The 19,755-nt window shown below is 46.1% G+C and overlaps 1 protein-coding gene across 5 annotated transcripts in view; it reads left to right on the forward strand.

Moving 5' to 3' along the window:
* Positions 1–19,755, forward strand: part of LOC135198040 (actin-binding protein IPP-like) — a 184,922-nt gene that overhangs the window by 57,421 nt on the left and 107,746 nt on the right. For 4 of the 5 annotated variants that reach the window (XM_064225419.1, XM_064225417.1, XM_064225416.1 and 1 more), the window contains 4 exons: positions 12,167–12,366; positions 13,288–13,432; positions 13,613–13,751; positions 13,992–14,157. In XM_064225419.1, the coding sequence (XP_064081489.1) occupies positions 12,181–12,366; positions 13,288–13,432; positions 13,613–13,751; positions 13,992–14,157 (636 nt within the window). In that variant the 5' untranslated portion in view covers positions 12,167–12,180. The remainder of the gene's footprint in view (positions 1–12,166; positions 12,367–13,287; positions 13,433–13,612; positions 13,752–13,991; positions 14,158–19,755) is intronic. The other variant, XM_064225420.1, reaches the window with a different exon arrangement.

The following is a 19,755-nucleotide window of genomic DNA, read 5'->3' on the forward strand; positions in this document are numbered from 1 at the left end:
AAATACAGGCTATCAGTAAACACGTCGGCTTCAAAGGGCATAATGCGGTCTGCTCTTTGGTTATGTCGTTTCTGGCCAAAAACGAAAACCCTTCCAATCCGTGGCCCAAAACGTTCGAGATCAAGGGTATGGCAGAGATCATTGGTCAAGAGCCAGAAAGAGTCCTGTGTCCTGTTAGGGCTCTTAGAGAGTATCTTCGTAGAACGAAGGATTGTAGAGGTTCTGCGGAGAACTTATGGTGTTCAGTCAAGAGACCAAACATGCCCATGTCCAAGAATGCACTGGCATTCTTTTTAAGAAACACCATTAAGGAGGCGCACTCTTCTTGCAAGGACAGCGACTTTAAGCTGCTAAAAGTTAATGAGCACGAAGTAAGGGCTATTTCGACCTCAATAGCCTTTCAGAAAAACATGGCTCTTAAAGACATTTTAAGTGCTACTTTTTGGAGGAGTAACTCAGTGTTCGCCTCGCACTACCTACGGGAGGTGAGAACGACCTATGAAAACTGTTACTCTCTTGGACCATACGTCGCCGCAGACACTATTTTGGGGGCAGGAGGTAGCACTCATCCTTTCCCATAGAAAGGGTAGTGAGTTTTAATATTTGTAATGTTTTATGGTTGTAGGGTCGGCCGCCGAGTACGGTCGTCCCTTCCTTTAGCCTTTGGTATATGGGAGTTTGTTGTTAGGCTAACTTAGGTGGTGGTTTTGCCTCGTTGCCCTCAGAAGTATGGTCATGGTCTAGTCACATTGTGGTCCCGTCCCCGTTGACAGATCATCTAGAGCGCACCAACTACACAGGTCACTACCTTGTTGGTAACTCTAGTGAAGCAGAAGCAGGCTTGGGTGACAGTAATCATGAAGTCAGCTATGCTAACAGGTAAGGAACCAAGATGTCTATCATCTACATTTATATGTTTCCTAAAATCCTTTTTGTTCATGAAACTTACCTGTCAGATATATATATATAGCTGTATTTCTGACGTCCGACAGAATTTCAAAACTCGCGGCACACGTAGTGGGGCGGCCAGGTGGTAGTACCCATTCCCGCCGCTGGGAGGCGGATATCAGGAACCATTCCCATTTTCTATTCATATTTTTTCTGTCGCCGGTGCTGCAAACAACTGTTTACAGTACCTCCGTCTAGGATTTTTTGATTATCTCGCTTAATATTATCTGGATTGACTTTTGGTATCGACTTCTGGATTGTTGGATTGGCACGCGTAATAGTGGATTGGTTTTTGATTTTGGATTGGCTTTTCTGGGTACATGATGTCTGGATCAAGTACTGGAAGTTTCAGAGTGTGTGTGAGGAGTGAATGTAAGGTGAGGCTTCTTAAACCTTCAGTTGATCCTCACACAGTTTGTATGGATTGCAGGGGGCATGTTTGCGTGGTTGATGATCGGTGCAATGAATGTAAGGATATTGGATGATGATAAAATGGAAGATGTATGAGACCTATTCGACGTAAATTGGAGCGCGATAGAGTCAGGAGGTCTTCCTCCAAGGGCAGTTCTACTAAAGGTAAGGATAGTAACATTTCTCCTCCTCTAACACCAGTAGATTTTGCTCAACCTAATCCTGTTTTGTTGCCTTCGGGCCCCAGTGCTGTGTCTGGAGAAGGTAACACCCTTTCTCTGATTCTGGAGTCTATTCGTGCTCTCGAATCTAAAGTATTGGCCTAGAAACCGGCCCTGTGAAAGTTTGTGTTAGTGCCCCTAGTGTTGTGGAGGGGGCGTCAGATCGGCCCCATAATGCCTCTAGGCCTAGACCTCTATCGGACTCCCAGGACTCAGGGAGTGGGTATGTCGAAAGCCGCAAGAGGGTTACGGGGGCTCCCCACCGATCTGGCGTCCCTTCGGCAGGCCTTGTTGCTAAATCCCAGGCTGCCAAGGAGCGCGCACGAGCGCGTGTCCTGAAAGATGCTTTTCGTCCTCGAAGCGTCCTCCCCGCGCAAGGGGTGGAGCGCTCGGAGAGACTCCGCGTCCGTTGAAAAGGACCTTTCGCTTTGAGGACGCTTCACGTCCTATGTCTCCTCTTTCATCAGAGGACGCTTATGACGCCTTTCCTCCGCAGAAGAGAGGAAGGCTTTCTACCGAAGAGGACGTTAGTTTCCACGCACAGGCGTGTTCACCTGAGAGGCAGATAGCTGACCTGCTAGAAGGAAGGAGCGTCCCCTCGCCTCTCGCCTTCTCGCAGGCTCAGTCCTGCCCCTTCTTTTGCTCCTTCGTCACCTACGAAGGATATCCTAGTGTCCCTTCAGGACCAGATTACGTCGCTGATGGCTCAGAGGACTCGCCCAGCAGCAGTCGAGCCTAAGCGTAGGAAGGACGTTCGGCTGCCCGTCAAGAGGATGAAGCAGCCTCATTCTCTCTCGTCTCGCTCGTCTCTCTCTCTCCTCCTCCGGATCGTCAACGTTCTCGTTCTCCTAGCAGATCTTTTACTCTCTCAGGAGAGGACGCTCGTCAGGACGCTCGGCGTTCGAAGCAGGACGCTTTGCGCTCTCGGCAGGTAGCGGTTGAGGACGCTCGGCAGGACGCTCGGCGTTCTAGACAGGACGCTTTGCGCTCTCTTCAAGACACTTTTGAGGACGCTCGGCAGGACGCTCGGCGTTCGAAGCAGGACGCTTCGAGTTATAGACAGGACGCCTTTGAGGACGCTCCGCAGGACGCTCGCCGTGTGAAGCAGGACGCTTTTCGAGCGAAGCAGGACGCTTTTGAGGACGCAAAGCAGGACGCTCGCTTGGCTAAGCAGGAACGCTTTTTGGGCGCCATCTAGTCAGGGAAGGCTCGCCGCTTCCTCTCGTAGAGACGTTTCTGTTAAGACAGTTCACGTTGCTTCTAAGGACGCTCCTCTTTCGCAAGATGTCCGTACCTCTAAAGATCGACGTAAGGCCGATTCCGTACCTGTAGCGGATACTTCCAACCAACGGAAGTCATTGTTCAGGATTGAGACTGCTGGACGTACTCCCTCTCCTGATGGGCGTTCTCCAGTTCCTCTTAGGGAGGAAGGGGAACTTAGTAGTCCAGAGGGAGTTCCGTCGAAGAAGAACAGCCGGTAGCTTCAGCTGTCTCGGACTACAAGGTTCTTGTTAGGCTGTTACGTTCAGCCTTCGGGGAGAAGTTCCAGCCGGCAGCCCCTAGGTCTCCTCCCTCTCAACTTTCGTCTTCCAAGACAGTTAAGACCCCTGAATTCGTCGAAATGAAGACATCGCTGTCGACCAAGAGGGCGTTTAAGAAGCTTCAAGACTTTATGTCCAGAAGGAAGGATCAGGGCAAGACCACTTTCGCCCATCCTCCCTCTAGACTCGCCGGGAAAGGGGGAGTTTGGTATGAGACCAAGGAGGATGTGGGAGTAAAGGTTCCTTCGTCCGCTCTGGGTGACTTCTCCAGTTTAGTGGACGCTCAGAGGAGGTCTCTCTTATCGTCTGCTAAGGTGTCCTGGACTCCGGTGGAGACTGACCACCACTTGAAGGGACTGCTTCGTACCCTTAATGTTTTTAATTTCCTAGATTGGTGTCTGGGAGTTTTAGACCTTCAGTCTAGGAGTCCCTGATTCTCTCAGTCTGGGGGAGCTGTCCAGCGTGTTGTCATGTATGGACAAGGCCGTCAGGGATGGTTCGAGGAGCTAGTTCTCATTTTGGAACTGCCTTCCTGAAGAAAAGAGCACTGCTTTGCAATTTTAACCGCTAAGTCGGTATCTCCCGCTCAGAAAGCGGAATTGCTCTTTGCGCCTCTTTCGGACCATCTCTTCCCCCAGGCTATGGTAAAGGATCTTGCACAGAGTTTGCAAGAAAAGGCGACCCAGGACCTCTTGGTTCAGTCTTCAAGACGTCCAGCAGCTCCTTCCACTTCGACATTCAGCAAACCCCCGAAGAAAGTCAAACCCTTTCGCGGGGCACCCCCCTCGAGAGCAGCTCCTCGAGGGAGAGGGTTTTCGAGAGGAAGAGCTTCATTCAAACCCAAAACCAGCAAATGAAGATCTCGTCCTTCAGACGCCAGTCGGGGCCAGACTGGAATTCTTTGCGGAGGCTTGGAGGCAGAGAGGGGCGGATCCTTGGACCCTCAGGATAGTAGAGCGGGGGTACAAGATCTCCTTTTTACATCCTCCTCCTTTAACATAGACTCCCAGAGACCTCTCTCCATCTTATCAGGGAGAGAAGAAAAGTGTTCTTTTTGATCTGTTAGACCAGATGGTCGAAAAAGAGCGGTGGAACAAGTCTTGGACCTAGAGTCACCGGGCTTCTACAACAGGATTTTCCTAGTGCCGAAGCAGTCGTCAGGTTGGCGCCCGGTCCTGGATGTGAGCAGGCTCAATGTTTTTGTAGAAAAGATCAAGTTCAAAATGGAGACGCCTCAGTCGGTGCTGGGAGCCTTGAGACCTGGCGACTGGATGGTGTCTCTGGACCTGCAGGACGCGTACTTCCACGTCCCAGTCCACCCTCTTTCAAGGAAGTACCTGAGATTCGTCTTGGACAACAGGGTTTGGCAGTTCAGAGCCCTTTGTTTCGGTCTCAGCACGGCCCCGATGGTTTTCACAATGATTATGAGGAATGTAGCGAAGTGGCTCCATTCGTCAGGAATCAGGATATCCCTCTACCAATCGACGATTGGCTGATCAGAGCGTCGTCGAGGCAGAAAGTGTCGAAGGACCTTCAGTTTACGTTAGCCCTAGCAAAGTCTCTGGGTCTTTTGGTCAACTCCGAAAAGTCGCATCTGACCCCAACACAGTCCATCGTGTATCTGGGGATTCAGATGGATTCAGTGGCTTTCGGGCGTTTCCATCCCAGGAACGTCAGCGACTGGGGTTAGAGAAAGTCGCAGCCTTCCTAGAGAGAGAAGCTTGTCGGTGAGGGAGTTGGATGAGTCTGCTGGGCACCATTTCCTCGCTAGAAAAGTTTGTCTCGCTGGGAAGACTGCACCTCAGGCCTCTTCAATTTTTCCTTGCGGAAGAATGGACGTCGAAAGAGGACCTGAATGCGATCCTAAGGATCTCCAACAAGGTAAAAGTCCACTTAAGATGGTGGCTCGACCCTCAGAAGTTACGAGAGGGCTTCTCCTTAAATCTTCTGAGCCCCGACCTAGTGTTGTTCTCAGACGCTTCCATTTCCGGTTGGGGAGCAACACTAGGGGGGGAGGAAGTGTCAGGCTCCTGGAGAGGGGAACAGGTAGCCTGGCACATCAATGTAAAGGAACTGGCAGCGATATTCCTGTCGCTGCAGTTCTTCGAAGAAAAACTGTCAAGCAAGGTTGTTCAAGTCAACTCAGACAGTACCACAGCCCTTGCGTATCTAAAGAATCAGGGAGGAACTCGCTCCAGATCCCTTTTTCTCCTGGCGAAGGAAATTCTGCTATGGGCAGACGCAAGGCGCATCAAGATCCTGACAAGATTCGTGGCAGGGGTTCAGAATGTCAGGGCGGACCTTCTCAGCCGCCGAAATCAGATTCTAACAACAGAATGGACCTTGCACCAGGAAGTCTGTCAACAATTATGGAGGTTGTGGGGACGTCCTCTAGTAGACCTGTTCGCTACATCAAGGACGAAGAGGCTTCCTCTGTATTGCTCCCGGTTCTGGACCCAGGGGCAATTGCAGTGGACGCGTGCTCTGGAACTGGGACAGACCTGGATCTTTACGCCTTTCCCCCATTCAAGATCATGGGGGACGTAATGAGGAAGTTCGCAGCTTCAGAAGGGACAAGGTTGACTCTGATTGCACCCCAATGTGGCCAGCAAGAGAGTGGTTCACAGAGGTCATGACGTTCCTTGTGGACTTCCAAGAACGTTGCCCTGGAGGAGAGATCTACTCAGACAGCCTCACTTCAAAAGGTTTCACCAAAACCTCTCCGCTCTGGCTCTGACTGCGTTCAGACTATCGAAAAGTTGGCCAGAGCGAGAGGCTTTTCAAAGGCAGCTGCGAGAGCAATCGCTAATGCTCGAAGAGCCTCTTCAAGAGCTGTCTACCAGTCTAAGTGGTCCTCCTTCAGGGCATGGTGCAAGAAGGAAGGAATTTCCTCTTCCACGACCTCTGTGAATCAGATAGCAGATTTCTTACTCTATCTAAGAAATGTGCAGAAATTGGCAGTTCCTACAATCAAGGGTTATAGGAGTATGTTGTCTGCCGTTTTTCGCCACAGAGGAATGGACCTCTCCGACAATAAGGATCTGCACGATCTCTTAAGGTCGTTCGAGACCACCAAAATTCCACAAGCAAGACCGCCCTCATGGAATCTAGATGTGGTGTTGAAACATCTGATGCTAAGTCCCTTTGAGCCTCTCCATGAAGCTTCTCTAAGGGACTTAACGAGAAAAACGCTTTTCCTAGCTTCTCTGGCGACGGCGAAGAGAGTTAGTGAAATCCAAGCGTTCAGTAGCCTAGTGGGTTTCAAGGGAGACAGCGCTGTCTGCTCGTTGAACCCTTCTTTCTTGGCTAAGAACGAGAACCCGTCTAATCCTTGGCCAAAGAGCTTTGAAATCAAAGGAAATATCGAGTCTCGTGGGTCAAGAACCAGAGAGAGCCCTGTGCCCTGTCAGGGCTCTCAAGTTCTATGTGAATAGGACTAAAGAGATAAGAGGTCCCTCAGGTAATCTCTGGTGCTCGGTGAAGAGACCAGATTTGCCGTTGTCGAAGAATGCTGTTGCTTTCTTCTTGAGGGACGTCATTAAAGAGGCTCATTCATCTTGCCAGAAGACTGATATGAGCCTCTTTAAAGTGAAAGCTCACGAGGTCAGAGCCGTAGCTACTTCTCTTGCCTTCCAAAGGAATATGTCTATCAGAGATATTCTTGATAGCACCTTCTGGAGGAGCAATTCCGTATTCGCCTCACATTACCTCCGGGATGTGAGAACGATTTACGAGAACTGTAGTTCTTTGGGACCTTACATTTCGGCAGACACAGTTTTGGGGGCTGAAGGTGGCTCTCTCCCTATCCCTTAGCTTAGTTAGGTTAGTTTATTGTGTTTTTGGTTGATGGTGAGATCTTCTGTGAAAATCTCCCATTCCTTAGTGTTAATGTCAGGGGTTTTTTGGTTAGTTGGTCAGGTGGTGGTCGGTTGCTGTGTTACTGCCATATGTTTGGCTAGATGGTCTTGTCACATTGTGGTCACATCCCCGTTGACAGAGCATCCAGAGGGCACCAGCACTACAGGTCCAAACCTGGCTGGCAACTCTGATAAAGCATAAGCAGGCTTTAGGTGACAGTAATCACATAGTCTACTTTGCTATCAGGTAAGGAACCAATAAGTTAATCTTTTATTTTAATTTAAATTTCCTAAAAAAATCCTAGTCTGTCTCTACCCACCATCCGAAGGTGTGATTCAGCTATATATATATCTGACAGGTAAGTTTCATGAACAAAATGTTATTGTTATAATACAATTAAGTTTGTTCATACTTACCTGGCCAGATATATATAATTATAGTGCCCACCCTCCTCCCCTCAGGAGACAAGGGTCATGAATAAATATGAATAGAAAATGGGAATGGTTCCTGATATCCGCCTCCCAGCGGCGGGAATGGGTACTACCACCTGGCCGCCCCACTACGTGTGCCGCGAGTTTTGAAATTCTGTCGGACGTCAGAAATACAGCTATATATATATCTGCCAGGTAAGTATGAACAAACTTAATTGTATTATAACAATAACATTTTCTGTCTCTCCCACCGCCAAAGGTGGGATTCAGCTATATATATATCTGACAGGTAAGTTTCATGAACAAAATGATATTGTTAAGATACAATAAAGTTTGTTCATACTTACCTGGCAGATATATATATTTTTAGTACCCACCCACCTCCCCTCAGGAGACAGTGGAGATAGAAATCTGATAGAAAATGGGAATGGTTCCTGATACCCGCCTCCCAGCGGCGGGAATGGGTACTAACCACCCAACTCCCACTACGTGTGTCGTAAGTTTTAGAAATTCTGTCGGACTTCAGAGAATACAGCTATATATATATATCTGCCAGGTAAGTATGAACAAACTTTATTGTATCTTAACAATATCATTTTGTCAATTATTTTTAATTGGGTGACTATCAAAGCAATGTAACAACATTAACAGATGTGTAGAATATTTTACTGTAGAAAAAGGAAAGAGATGGTTGATTTTAATAATTGGAGGCCTAGAACTTCAGGTGTGAGTTTTCAAAGGTTTGTGAGTGGATTTGCATGTATATGGCTGGCTTGGTACTAGAATCCTTTTACACAACCTCTTTGTATCTCAGATTGCATACTGCTTGGTGCTCACCAGATGGCTCACCTCCCTCATCATTTTGTAATTAAACTACTTTCATCTTCTATAGGTAGTGAAAATAGTGATAGAGATGCAGAAGTAACTATAACAAGAAGACTAAACTCTCTTGATGATTTCTTGAAGTTCATAGACATAAACTGCAAGGACTGCTCTGCCTTTTACACCCACATTTGAGAATTAGGAGTCACATTAATTGAAAATTAGAATCATTAACTCTTGCCTTCCAAGATCAATCCTCTCTTTTGGCTTGGAACTTTGTTTTTTGGATTTTCAATACCTAGTAGTTTCTTTCTCTTTCAAGTTCTGCATGATCAACTATACTACATACTTTCTGTGACATTGCCCTCTGGGGTGAGCTTAGCAAACTAGAGTATGAGTGACTCCCTTCATAGCCCCTCACCTCCATACCTATGGATTATTCCTTGGATAATAAAAATCAAGTACTTCATCTTTTCTACCTTTGAGAACTCTAGTCATGTGATTGTATATCAATATCACTCTGACTCACGTCCCCAAATAATTTATTTTAGCCCAAAACTCCTCAATCTTCAGTTCTTTTCTATACGATTTCCCCTTTGAGTTCTCTTTTTTGTAAGAGCACTAATTGCAAGTCCTTTCCTATGCCCTTGTTCTCTGGGTTGCAGTCACTTGACAATTCAGTTGCTCAAGACTCCCTCTACAGCCGTCCACCTCAACTCCTCCACCCTAATTTAATAACACAAGAAATTTTGCTCATCTTTGCAGCTGAGAGGATCATTGTTTTTAGTGCCAGGAGTGGCTATCAGAACAATGGGTAACGTTTGCAGCTAAGAAGACAGCTTGGATGACCTCATCAGTGTCATCAAAAGGGAATAACTCGCTGATTATGATGAAGGAGGCCTTCCGCACCTTCTTCCACCTGCCAAGCTTCATTTCACTTGGGGGAAGAGTCCTCTGCTGGCTGACAATTTTTCTCTTCAGGCGGAAGGAAGACCTCTCTACTAGGCATACTATTTTTGCATAAAATATTATTTCCCAGATTCAGGCATTATACCGACCCTTGGGTAGACTCAGACTTGATATGCTTGGCACCTGGTGTCTTGCTGCATTACCCTACTCTCTCTCTCTCTCTCTCTTCTCTCTCTCTTCTCTCTCTCTCTCTCTCTCTCTCTCTCGCGGATCTCTCTCCGCTCTCGTCTCTCTCTCTCTCGTCCTCTCATCTCTCTCCTCATCTCGCTCTCTCTCTCTCTCTCTCTCTCTCTAAGTCAGTCTCCTGGCTAGCATTAGAGTCACAAGCCATGGCTGCACTCAAGTCAGTCTCCTGGCTAGACCTTTGGTCTTTCAAAGTAGCTTGCATATCCTTGTCAGGTGGTTGTATCCCTGGCGAGGATGGTTCACTCAGGAAGTTACTGTTGTCTGGAGGTAGGACAGTTACCTACCTAGACAATTAGACAGCAAACCTATGGTCTAACTTGGTTATAGAAGCGCCTCAGTAGCGTGGTTGGTATGGTGTTGCCGTCCCACCTCGGTGGTCGTGGGTTCGATTCTTGGCCATTCCATTGAGGAGTGAGAGATGTTTATTTCTGGTGATAGAAGTTCACTCTCGACATGGTTCGGAAGTCACATAAAGTTGTTGGTCCCGTTGCTGAATAACCACTGGTTCCATGCAATGTAAAAACACCATACAAACAAATAACCTGGTCATAGAAAGAAGGGATTCAGTGCTATTCCAACTCTCTAAGAGTCTTGGACCGGAATCAGCACTATTGCTCGGAAAAGGACCTGTTCTGGGACCTACCTTCCTTCCCTCTTGGAGTGAGGCAGAAACCATGGTGGACAGGGTGTGTTTTGATAACAATGATACTTGTTCACAAGGCATTGTCCCATAAAGCCTATTGGTCTTTGCAAGGCACTGCGGCCAAACCCTCCGGTTTGGTTGGTCCTTCAGCTTCAACTTCCTCTGCTCTTTGTAGAGCTCTCCAGACTACTTCTACCTATGTAGGGAAGGGCATGCAGCTGCTCTCCTTTCAGCCTCCTGCCCATCTTAGGAAGCGGGTCAAGGGTAAGAAGGAGGCAAGATGATGCTAAGGGCAAAAACATGGGGTGAATACACTATGTCCTATGGGAAGGATATCTTCTCCCCTTTGAGAGTCTGCCAGCCTTACTTGCAATTTGATCTGATTTCACACGAAGTTCCTGGCTTGTAGAAGGATCTCTCCCTTTGGGGAAGGTGAATGCAATGCTGAAGAGTGGTGCAGTGTAAGTAGTGCACAGTTGGTCTCAGGGTTATACACCTGCCTGTTCCTGGTAGAGAAGGCAACTAGTGATTGGAGATCAGTCATAGACCTCTCTCCAATGAATCAGTTAGTGTGTCAGACCTGGTTCGACATGGAAATTGCATGCACCATGTTAGATTCGACAAACTTGAAAGATACATGCTTTCGAAAACCCAGCCACAGGTCTTCTCAGAAATGATTCTGCTTTACCCATGTCTTCTTTCAATGAGAGAAGCTCCTCTCTGTCTTGACCATTAAAGGCTACAGGTCTGCCTTAGGCCATGTATTGGGACTAAAAGGAGTAGATCTCTCCTCCTTGTAGGAGACTGCCATGCTCCTCAAGAACTTTGATGAGTCTTGTCCTCTCAGGGAACTCAGGCTCCCTGACTGGGATGTGACTCTTGTGATAAGGAGCCTTACTTGTCACTGTATGAGTCTCTCAGAGAGTTGACCTTAAGACTATTTCTCCTCCTTGCCCTGGCATTGACTTAAGAGAATAGAGAATAAGTGAGCTTTATGGCCTTTCCTTTTGATGTAGAACACTCAAGCGGATAGGGATAAGTTTTACATGAATTTTTCCTGAACATCATAGTAGACTCGGAACCTTTCGGTCCCTGATGCCAGGTTCGAGTCCTTAATCCCCTCCTCTGATGACTTTGTAGGTGAAGATCCGGACAAGATACTACTATTCTGTTAGGGTGTTGCGGTACTAACTAAAGAGGACTAGGCACCTCAGGCCTTAGTGTCCATGGCTCTTTGTTAGTACTGGCAGGGCCAAGAAAGAGGTGTTCCAAGAACACAATCTCTTTCTGGTTCTGTGAGACAATCAAGTAGGTGTGTGACTCCTCTAGTGAGAAGGACAAGTGTAGTCTGGGTGAGAGCTCATGAAGTTGGTCATTCAGGAAAAACCAATCAGTGTAACAGGTGTTGTGTAAGGTTTTGGTCACATCAGACCACGTTCACCTCCTTTTACTTGCAGAATGTTGCCCACAAGTCTTTGGACACGTTTTCCTTGGGTCCTTTGGTGCTGCTGAACAATTAGTGTAGCTAGCCCAGTTCCCCTATTGGAACAGGTGATACCTCTGTAAGATGTTTGGTGAGTGAGAGAGAGTGCGTGAATGACTGGTCTCCCTCTTCGTCTTTTCAGTAAGCAGGTAACGGTATTGTTAAGTGGTTTATTGGCACTTACAATATCATAAACATTATTTATTACCAAAATTATTGTAGTGTTTTGGTTATCAGCGCTTGGCCAGGAATGGAACCCCTGCCATTAACCAGGGTCTATTTGTATGTAGTACTTATATTCTTTTTGTTAAAGGAAGCTTTTACCAACTTGATAAGTTGGTCTCTTCAGCCTTCATAAACTAAAGAAATTTTTATTGAAAAAACATGTCATAAGAAAAAGAAAAAAAAAGGAGTAAGGTAGCTTTTTTCTTTTTATGTATAACTGTAGAATTACTGTACTTGTTAATCTATTAGCAATTTTTATCTAATGGATTTAGAATTTAGAAAAATAGACTTCCTGGACTAAAAGTGAATCTGCCGTGGATTACTTGTATAGTACTACTTACTGTGATATAAATTTGAGAATTTAAGAGAAATATCATTTTTTTTATATATATGGAAAAATCTGTGACATATTCAATGATATTTTACAGGATTAAAAGGGTGCATGAGGATGGCGGCGTGTGTGGGGCTTTTACCCCCCACCCAGGGTGCCCCGTCCTCTTTGGGTAGTGATGCACATAGATATGCGTGCAAGTCGTATGCAAATAAATTGCTACAGAACTTGTGCTCTCTATGGCATTCACAACACTTCTGTGATGTGGAGATATCGGCTGGTGAATTTGTTGTGAAGGTAAGAGAAGGAGCAGTGTGTAGGAAATTAAATTATTAAGGTGGGTACACACGTGCGAACCGAACCTTGTATTGTAACTGATTCTTGTAACAAAAACGCAAGTGTGGACGGTTCCTCGAACCCGAACCCCGAACCCGTGAGGTTCGAGGCTCTGTTCGCCCTCCGTCCCGGCAATTGTCGTATTTTTGGGCCCCTAATCAAAGGGAGGTCTCTTTGTGCGTTACGCCATGTGTGGACGGGACCTGTATTACACGCGTATCAACAGAGGTTGCTGAACTTATTGACACCGACTATGAACAAGGCTGTCCATAGTAGAGTCCCTTGTTTTGGTCAGTCAGTACGTATATGTCTACCATGGCTGATTAGAGTGAGGAAGAGGTCCTTCAATTTATTAGTTATTACGAAGAAAAGACTTTACTGTGGCCAGAAACTTCTTGGAATCTCATGTCAGCGAGTAATTCCTGACCACTGTATTCTACCCTTCTAGTATATAACCTTGATTGCCACCATCTTCTCTTATTTCACTTCATCCTCGTTAAATAATGTATATAAATATACGCGGCAGCTGCTACTTGCATGGTGGCCATCGTCGGTAAACAACCCGGACAGAGACAGACTGATGATCGCAGGGATTGAAATGAAGTTACGTGCTTAACGTAGTTACGGTTCATCCTCAACATTTTGACAACTTGTAACCGTATATGCGTAACTCAGTTACACATACAAGGTTCGGCTCTCACGTGTGTACCCACCTTTAGACTATGGTTGAAAATGTTCTAGGCTGAATTTGCCTGTACAGTACACTAGTACAGGTAATGTACAGGTAGTGCATGTTGTTCTTAAGAAAATTTAACATATTGTTTCGTGTGAAATTGCCTTTTAGTAATCCTCACTGATGTGTATGTCAACACCTAATTTCAGGCTCATCGGGCAGTGCTGTCAGCAGGAAGTGCATATTTTCAGGCTATGTTTACTGGTGGGTTAGCAGAAGAAACACAGGCTTCCATAGAAATCAAGTCAATAACTCCTAATGTTCTTGCACAGTTAATTAACTTCATATACACAGGTAATGTTAAATTTTGTAAAGCACGAGTCATGTGGAGGATTCATCACTGCAAATAGTTTTCTGTGACATCCATAAATTTAATATTGCCTTACTGGTTGAGAAATATAGTTTGGAAAATTCTAAGTATGATTTATGAATAGATCTTCAAGGACAATATATAAATTCTTATTTAATGCACAGGCGATATTGAAGTTACTGTGGAAAACGTCCAAGAGTTAATGGTTGCAGCAGACATGATGGAAATTCATCATGTTGTTCATGTCGGCACAAACTTCCTGAAGAAAGAACTCAGTCCTGCCAATGCAATAGGAATTTATAGGTTTGTGCAAATAATCCTTTGATTTCATTTATTGGTGACATGATTAACTGATACACAGTATGTAGGGTTTATTCATACTGCAATGTAATTTAGTTAGATATAAAGGATGGACACAATGTTTGGATATTGCCATTATTAATAGTATATAGTTTCATTTAAGCTTAGTTCGAAAAATTTCTTATTTCAACCATTGCATTGTACTTCATAAAATATCATTTACTATGTTTATTCATCCCCCAGGTTTGCCGAAGCTCATCATCTAGTTGAAATGCAAGAAGCTGCGAGAGATTTCATATTTGCCAGTTTTTCTGAAGTGGTTATGGAAGAAGAATTCTTAGAAACTCCTCGTGAAGTTTTGATTGAATTGCTTCAGTCAGAGTATTTGCGGATTGACTCTGAATTTCAAGTGAGTGCGATTTGGAAATTTGTCCTCAATAGCAAATGCAGTAGGTATTGCCATGGAAACAATCAAGAAGTACATTCGTAAATTTTCATGAAAAAATAGTATATACTCTAAAGTCATTACATCATGATGTCTGAAAATGAATCCCATTTGCTCCCAATTTTATGAGAAGTTTTAAATGTTTTGTTGGGCTTAGGGGTGTTACTGTACTACCTATGTCATATTGAAGTGTCACTTAAATTTTTTGCATGTTTGATAATGAAGTTGTTCTTTTAGATTATGCTTCACTTAATTTTGTCTTTCACTTTTAAAGGGCCATACTGTCCATCAGCTTGACTTTTATATTTTCATACAATCAACTTACCTGTCAGATATATACATAGCTAAGACTCCGTCGTCCCCGACAGAAATTCAAATTTCGCGCCACTCGCTACAGGTAGGTCAGGTGATCTACCGGCCTGCCCTGGGTGGCAGGACTAGGAACCATCCCCGTTTTCTATCATATTTTCTCTGTCGCCGGTGGTATCAACATTGTTGTTATTACCTCCTGACTTAGATTCATTTTTCATCCTTTGATCATCGTTTTTCGGCTTTTTGGTGACGTATTTGGATCGTGTTTTGGCATTCGCTACAGTGGACTGTTTTTGGAATAACTCTTTTGGATTTTTCTCAGTATGTCTGATTCTAATGTGAGTGTGAGAATGTGTGTGAATGTAGGCTGCAGGGTGAGGATACCGAAAGCTTCGGTGGATCCTCACACTGTATGCCGTAAATGTAGGGGGTTTTCAGTGTTCTGCTATTAATACTTGTAAGGAATGCGAGGGATTGAATGCAGAAGAGTGGAAGACTTTGACTTCTTATTTGAAGAAGTTAGAGAGGGATAGAATTAGACGATTGAAAGGTGTGAGTTCAAGGCCTATTGAGCCTTTCACTGATAATTCTAATCCTACTGATGTAGATTCTCCCTATGTATCTCATTCTCAGAGTGCTTTTTCGGATTCGGCATCGGAAATCGCCAATCTGAAAGCTACAATTAGAGACATGAAGTCCAAGATGGCTGACTTCAAAGGTAAGGCTAGTGAAAGTGAGCATTACAGTGAAGTGAGTTCTCCCAGTGTTGTGGAGGGGGCGTTTGATCGTCCCTGCGACGCTCCCAGGCCTAGACCTCTTCCAAGCTCACAAGCCCAGAGGAGAAGGAAAGTCGAAAGCCTTAAGGAGGTTGTGGGGAATCCCCAACGGTCAGACGTCCCTTCAGCTAGCTCTGCTTCGTGGCAGGCGGCTCAAGGGCGCTATAGAAAAAGCGTCCTTCGCGAGTGTTTCTCGTCCTCTCCCTCTCTCCCTACCTAAACGAGGGTGGAAGGAATCGAACTTGTCGAGACCGCTGAAGCGTCATATGAAGCCTGACATAGATTCTAGTCCAGAGCGTTTCTCAGATGACGCTCCGTCTTCTAGCAAGAAAGCGAAGGGGGCGTCAGCGTCACCTGAAGTGTACGCGGAAGTACCCTTTCCTTCTTCTCCCCCAAGTGATGACGAAAGACGTCATGCACTGGACGTGAGAGAAGCGTCAAGAAAGATCATTATGGCAGTTCAAGAGCAACTGTCATCTCTAGTGGGAGTTTTAGCGCCACGTCGGAAGGACGTGACGCTTCCAATTAAGAAGTCTCGTCCTCTCTCACCTGTTCAACGAGAAGCGTCATACAGACGGGAAACGGCTAAACGTCTTACAGAAGCGTCTAGTTCGAGAGCGAGAACAGGTGCTTACGAGAGTTTCGTAACGCCAGAGAGACGTAAGACGTCTTTTAGACGCGAAGCGTCATTGGAAGCGGAGCATAGACATGACGCTCCGTCCAATATTATGACGCCAAGTAGGACGCCTTTGGAGAGCGGAGCGTCTTCCAAGCGCGAAGCGTCATCGAGACGTCAGCAAAAGACGTCATCCATGACGCTTGGCGAACGGGAAGCGTCATGTAAGCGTGAGGCGTCTTCTAAAATTCTAGAGAAGCCGAAGCTTATGACGCCTTCCAAGACTATTAGAGCGGGAAAGAGGAAGGATTATCATTCCCTTAGCCCCTCTCCTATTAGGAGTTTGTCTCCTCAAGAAGAAGAACGTTCGGAAAGGAGAGCAGAAACGCATGTAGATCCCGAGTTAGAGGAAAACTCGGATGACGAATATAGTGGAAGAGAAGGTCTGTCTAACTATAAGGTGTTGACTACCCTACTTCTTAAGGAGTACGGAGACGAGTTGACGCCTGCCGCTCCTCCTTCTCCGCGCTCGCTCTTTTCCAGTGCTAAGACGAAGAAGCCTTCGTCTTTTCTCAAAATGAAACCCACCATATCGATGAAGAGAGCATTACATTCCTTAGACTCATGGATGAAGTCTAAGAAAGACTTAGTGAAGACAGTCTTCTGCATGCCTCCAGCAAGATTAGCTGGGAAAAGAGGCATTTGGTATCAGACGGGAGAGAATATGGGTATTGCTCTCCCTTCTACAACCGAAACAGATTTTTCGACTTTGGTTGACGCTTCACGGCGTCAAAGTCTCAATTTCTGCACGGATTACGTGGGGAATTTCGGAACTGGATCATCTCCTCAAGGGACTCTTTCGTGTATTGGAAGTTTTTAACTTCTTAGATTGGTCCCTTGGGGTGATGTCCAAGAAAGCCCATGATTCGGAAGGAATCGAACCTGAAGCCCTGTTATGCATATTGTCTTGTATTGACAAGGCGTACAGGATGGATCTTTTGAAATCTCCTCTTTGTTTGGGGCAGGTCTTTTAAAGAAAAGGACTGTATATGGCGCCTTCTTAACAAAGGCAGTCTCACATGCTCAGAGAGCAGCACTTCTATATGCGCCTCTATCTGACTTTTTGTTCCCTTCTCAGTTAGTAAAGGACATTGCGCATTCTTTAACTGAGAAGGCAATCAGGATCTGCTGACGCAGTCAGCAAGAAAGAAGAAACCTGTTGCTGCATCGGACAAGAAAGGACCCAGTACAACGGTGCAGCCCTTTCGAGGTGGTCCGACCTCCAGACCTTCCACAAGGAGGAAGGCTCCAGAGAAGAGAGGTAGATCTGCTTTTCGTCCCTTTAAGAAGGGAAAATGAAGATTCTCTCCTCCAAGCACCAGTAGGTGCCAGGCTCCTGGGATTTGTGGAAGCCTGGACACTGATAAATGCAGACGCGTCATCTTTGGCGATCTTAAGGAGGGGATATCGTATCCCTTTCCTGAACACTCCTCCCCTAACGTCAATACCAAGGGAACTATCAGCCAAATACAAGGATCCTGTGCTGAGGGATACTCTTTGATCGATGGTGGAACAAATGTGGGACAAGAGAGCGATAGAATTGGTACGGGATCAACACTCCCCGGGGTTTTACAATCGCCTTTTTCTGGTGGCGAAAGCCTCGGGAGGTGGCTGGAGACCAGTACTGGACGTCAGCTCTCTGAACAAATTTGTTCAGAAGGAGAAGTTCTCCATGGAGACTTCTGCTTCAGTCATGGCGTCATTACGACAGGGAGATTGGATGGTGTCTTTAGATCTCCAGGACGCCTACTTTCACGTCCCGATCCACCCTTCATCGAAGAAGTACCTCCGTTTCATGACGTGGGGAAGGATCTTTCAGTTCAGAGCCTTGTGTTTCGGCCTGTCCACAGCTCCTCAGGTCTTCACAAGCCTGATGAAGAATGTGGCGAGGTTTCTTCACCTCAAAGGAGTGAATGTCTCTATGTATCTGGACGACTGGCTCATCAGGGCCAGATCGGAGAGACAGTGCTTGGAGGACCTAAAGTTAACTCTGGATTTAATCAAAGCGTTGGGATTGCTTGTGAACCTCGAGAAGTCTCAGCTGACCCCCAGACAAGACCTAGTCTATCTGGGGATTCGGATGGATTCTCGGGGTTTTCGAGTTTTTCCTTCGCAAGAGAGAATCGCAAAAGGTTTGCGGATAGTCTCTCTCTTCTTAGAGAAGCAACAAACGTCGGCGAGGGAATGGTTGAGCCTTCTGGGACGCTTTCCTCGCTAGAACAATTCTTCCCTCTAGGAAGACTTCATATACGTCCGCTTCAATTCTTCCTCAAGAGGTCTTGGAGCTGGAAAACCGGACAACTGTCGGACGTTTTTCCCATTCCAGTGGAGATAAAGTCACACCTACAGTGGTGGTTGCTCCCTCTGGAAGAGAACAAAGGGATCTCTCTAAGAACACAGAACCCAGACCTAGTGTTGTTCTCCGACGCGTCGGAGAGAGGTTGGGGAGCGACATTAGGCTCAGAGGAAGTGTCAGGCACCTGGGAACCAGCACAGGTGTCTTGGCACATAAACTGCAAAGAGCTCTTCGCCGTACATCTGGCCTTGAAGAGCCTAGAACCTCTGGTGTCAAACAAGGTAGTGCAAGTAAACGTGGACAACACCACAGCACTTGCCTACATTCGGAAACAGGGAGGGACGCACTCCTCGTTCCTTTACGAGCTCACGAGAGACCTATTACTTTGGACGTCTCACAGAAACATCTCCCTGCTGACAAGGTTCGTACAGGGAGTAAGGAATGTGAGGGCGGACAGGCTCAGCAGGAGGAACCAGGTCCTTCATACAGATGGACACTACACGAGGAAGTGTGTCTCGATCTCTGGTCTCTGTGGGGAACTCCTCATGTGGATCTCTTCGCAAACATTCATTTCAAAAAGGCTCCCAGTTTTTTGCTCGGTCGTGGAAGATCCAAGAGCTCTTATGGTAGACGCCTTCCTGCTAAATTGGTCTCGAGTAGACGTATATGCTTTTCCCCCATTCAAAATCCTGGGGTTAGTAATGAGAAAGTTTGTGGCGTCAAAAGAGACGAGGATGACGTTAATAGCCCCCTTTTGGCCGGCCCAGGAATGGTTCACGGAGGTGGTAGAGTGGATCGTAGATTTTCCAAGATCCCTACCAAGAAGGATGGATCTTCTCAGACAACCACACTTCAAGAGGTACCACCAAAACCTCCTCGCTCTCGCTCTGACTGCCTTTCGACTATCGAAAGACTTGTCAGAGCGAGAGGCTTTTCTCGCGAAGTGGCAAGCGCGATCGCGAGAGCACGCAGAACCTCCACTACGAAAGTATACCAATCAAAGTGGGAGGTATTTAGAAGGTGGTGTAGATCCAAGAAGTTGTCCTCCTCCACTACCTCTATAGCGGAAATTGCTGATTTCCTGCTATTCCTGAGAGAAAAATCTCGTCTAGCCGTATCCACAATAAAGGGATACAGAAGTATGCTCTCGGCTGTATTCAGGAACAGAGGTTTAGATCTGGCAGATAATAAAGATCTCCACGATCTCATAAGGTCTTTTGAGACTTCAAAGTCTAAGGAACCAGTACCTCCGAACTGGAACCTAGACGTAGTCCTAAAGTATCTGTCATCGGAAAGATTCGAACCTCCTCATTGGGCATCGTTTAGAGACATTACCCGAAAATGCTTATTCCTTTTATCTTTAGCTACGGCAAAGAGAATTAGTGAATTGCATGCTCTGCAGGATAAAGTAGGATTCAAGGGAGACTCAGCGATTTGCTCGTTTAAGACCCTGTTTTTAGCGAAAAACGAGAATCCTACGAATCCCTGGCCTAAGTCATTCG

The sequence above is a fragment of the Macrobrachium nipponense genome, chromosome 21 (assembly GCF_015104395.2).
Source record: "Macrobrachium nipponense isolate FS-2020 chromosome 21, ASM1510439v2, whole genome shotgun sequence".
NCBI classification, from domain to species: domain Eukaryota; kingdom Metazoa; phylum Arthropoda; class Malacostraca; order Decapoda; family Palaemonidae; genus Macrobrachium; species Macrobrachium nipponense.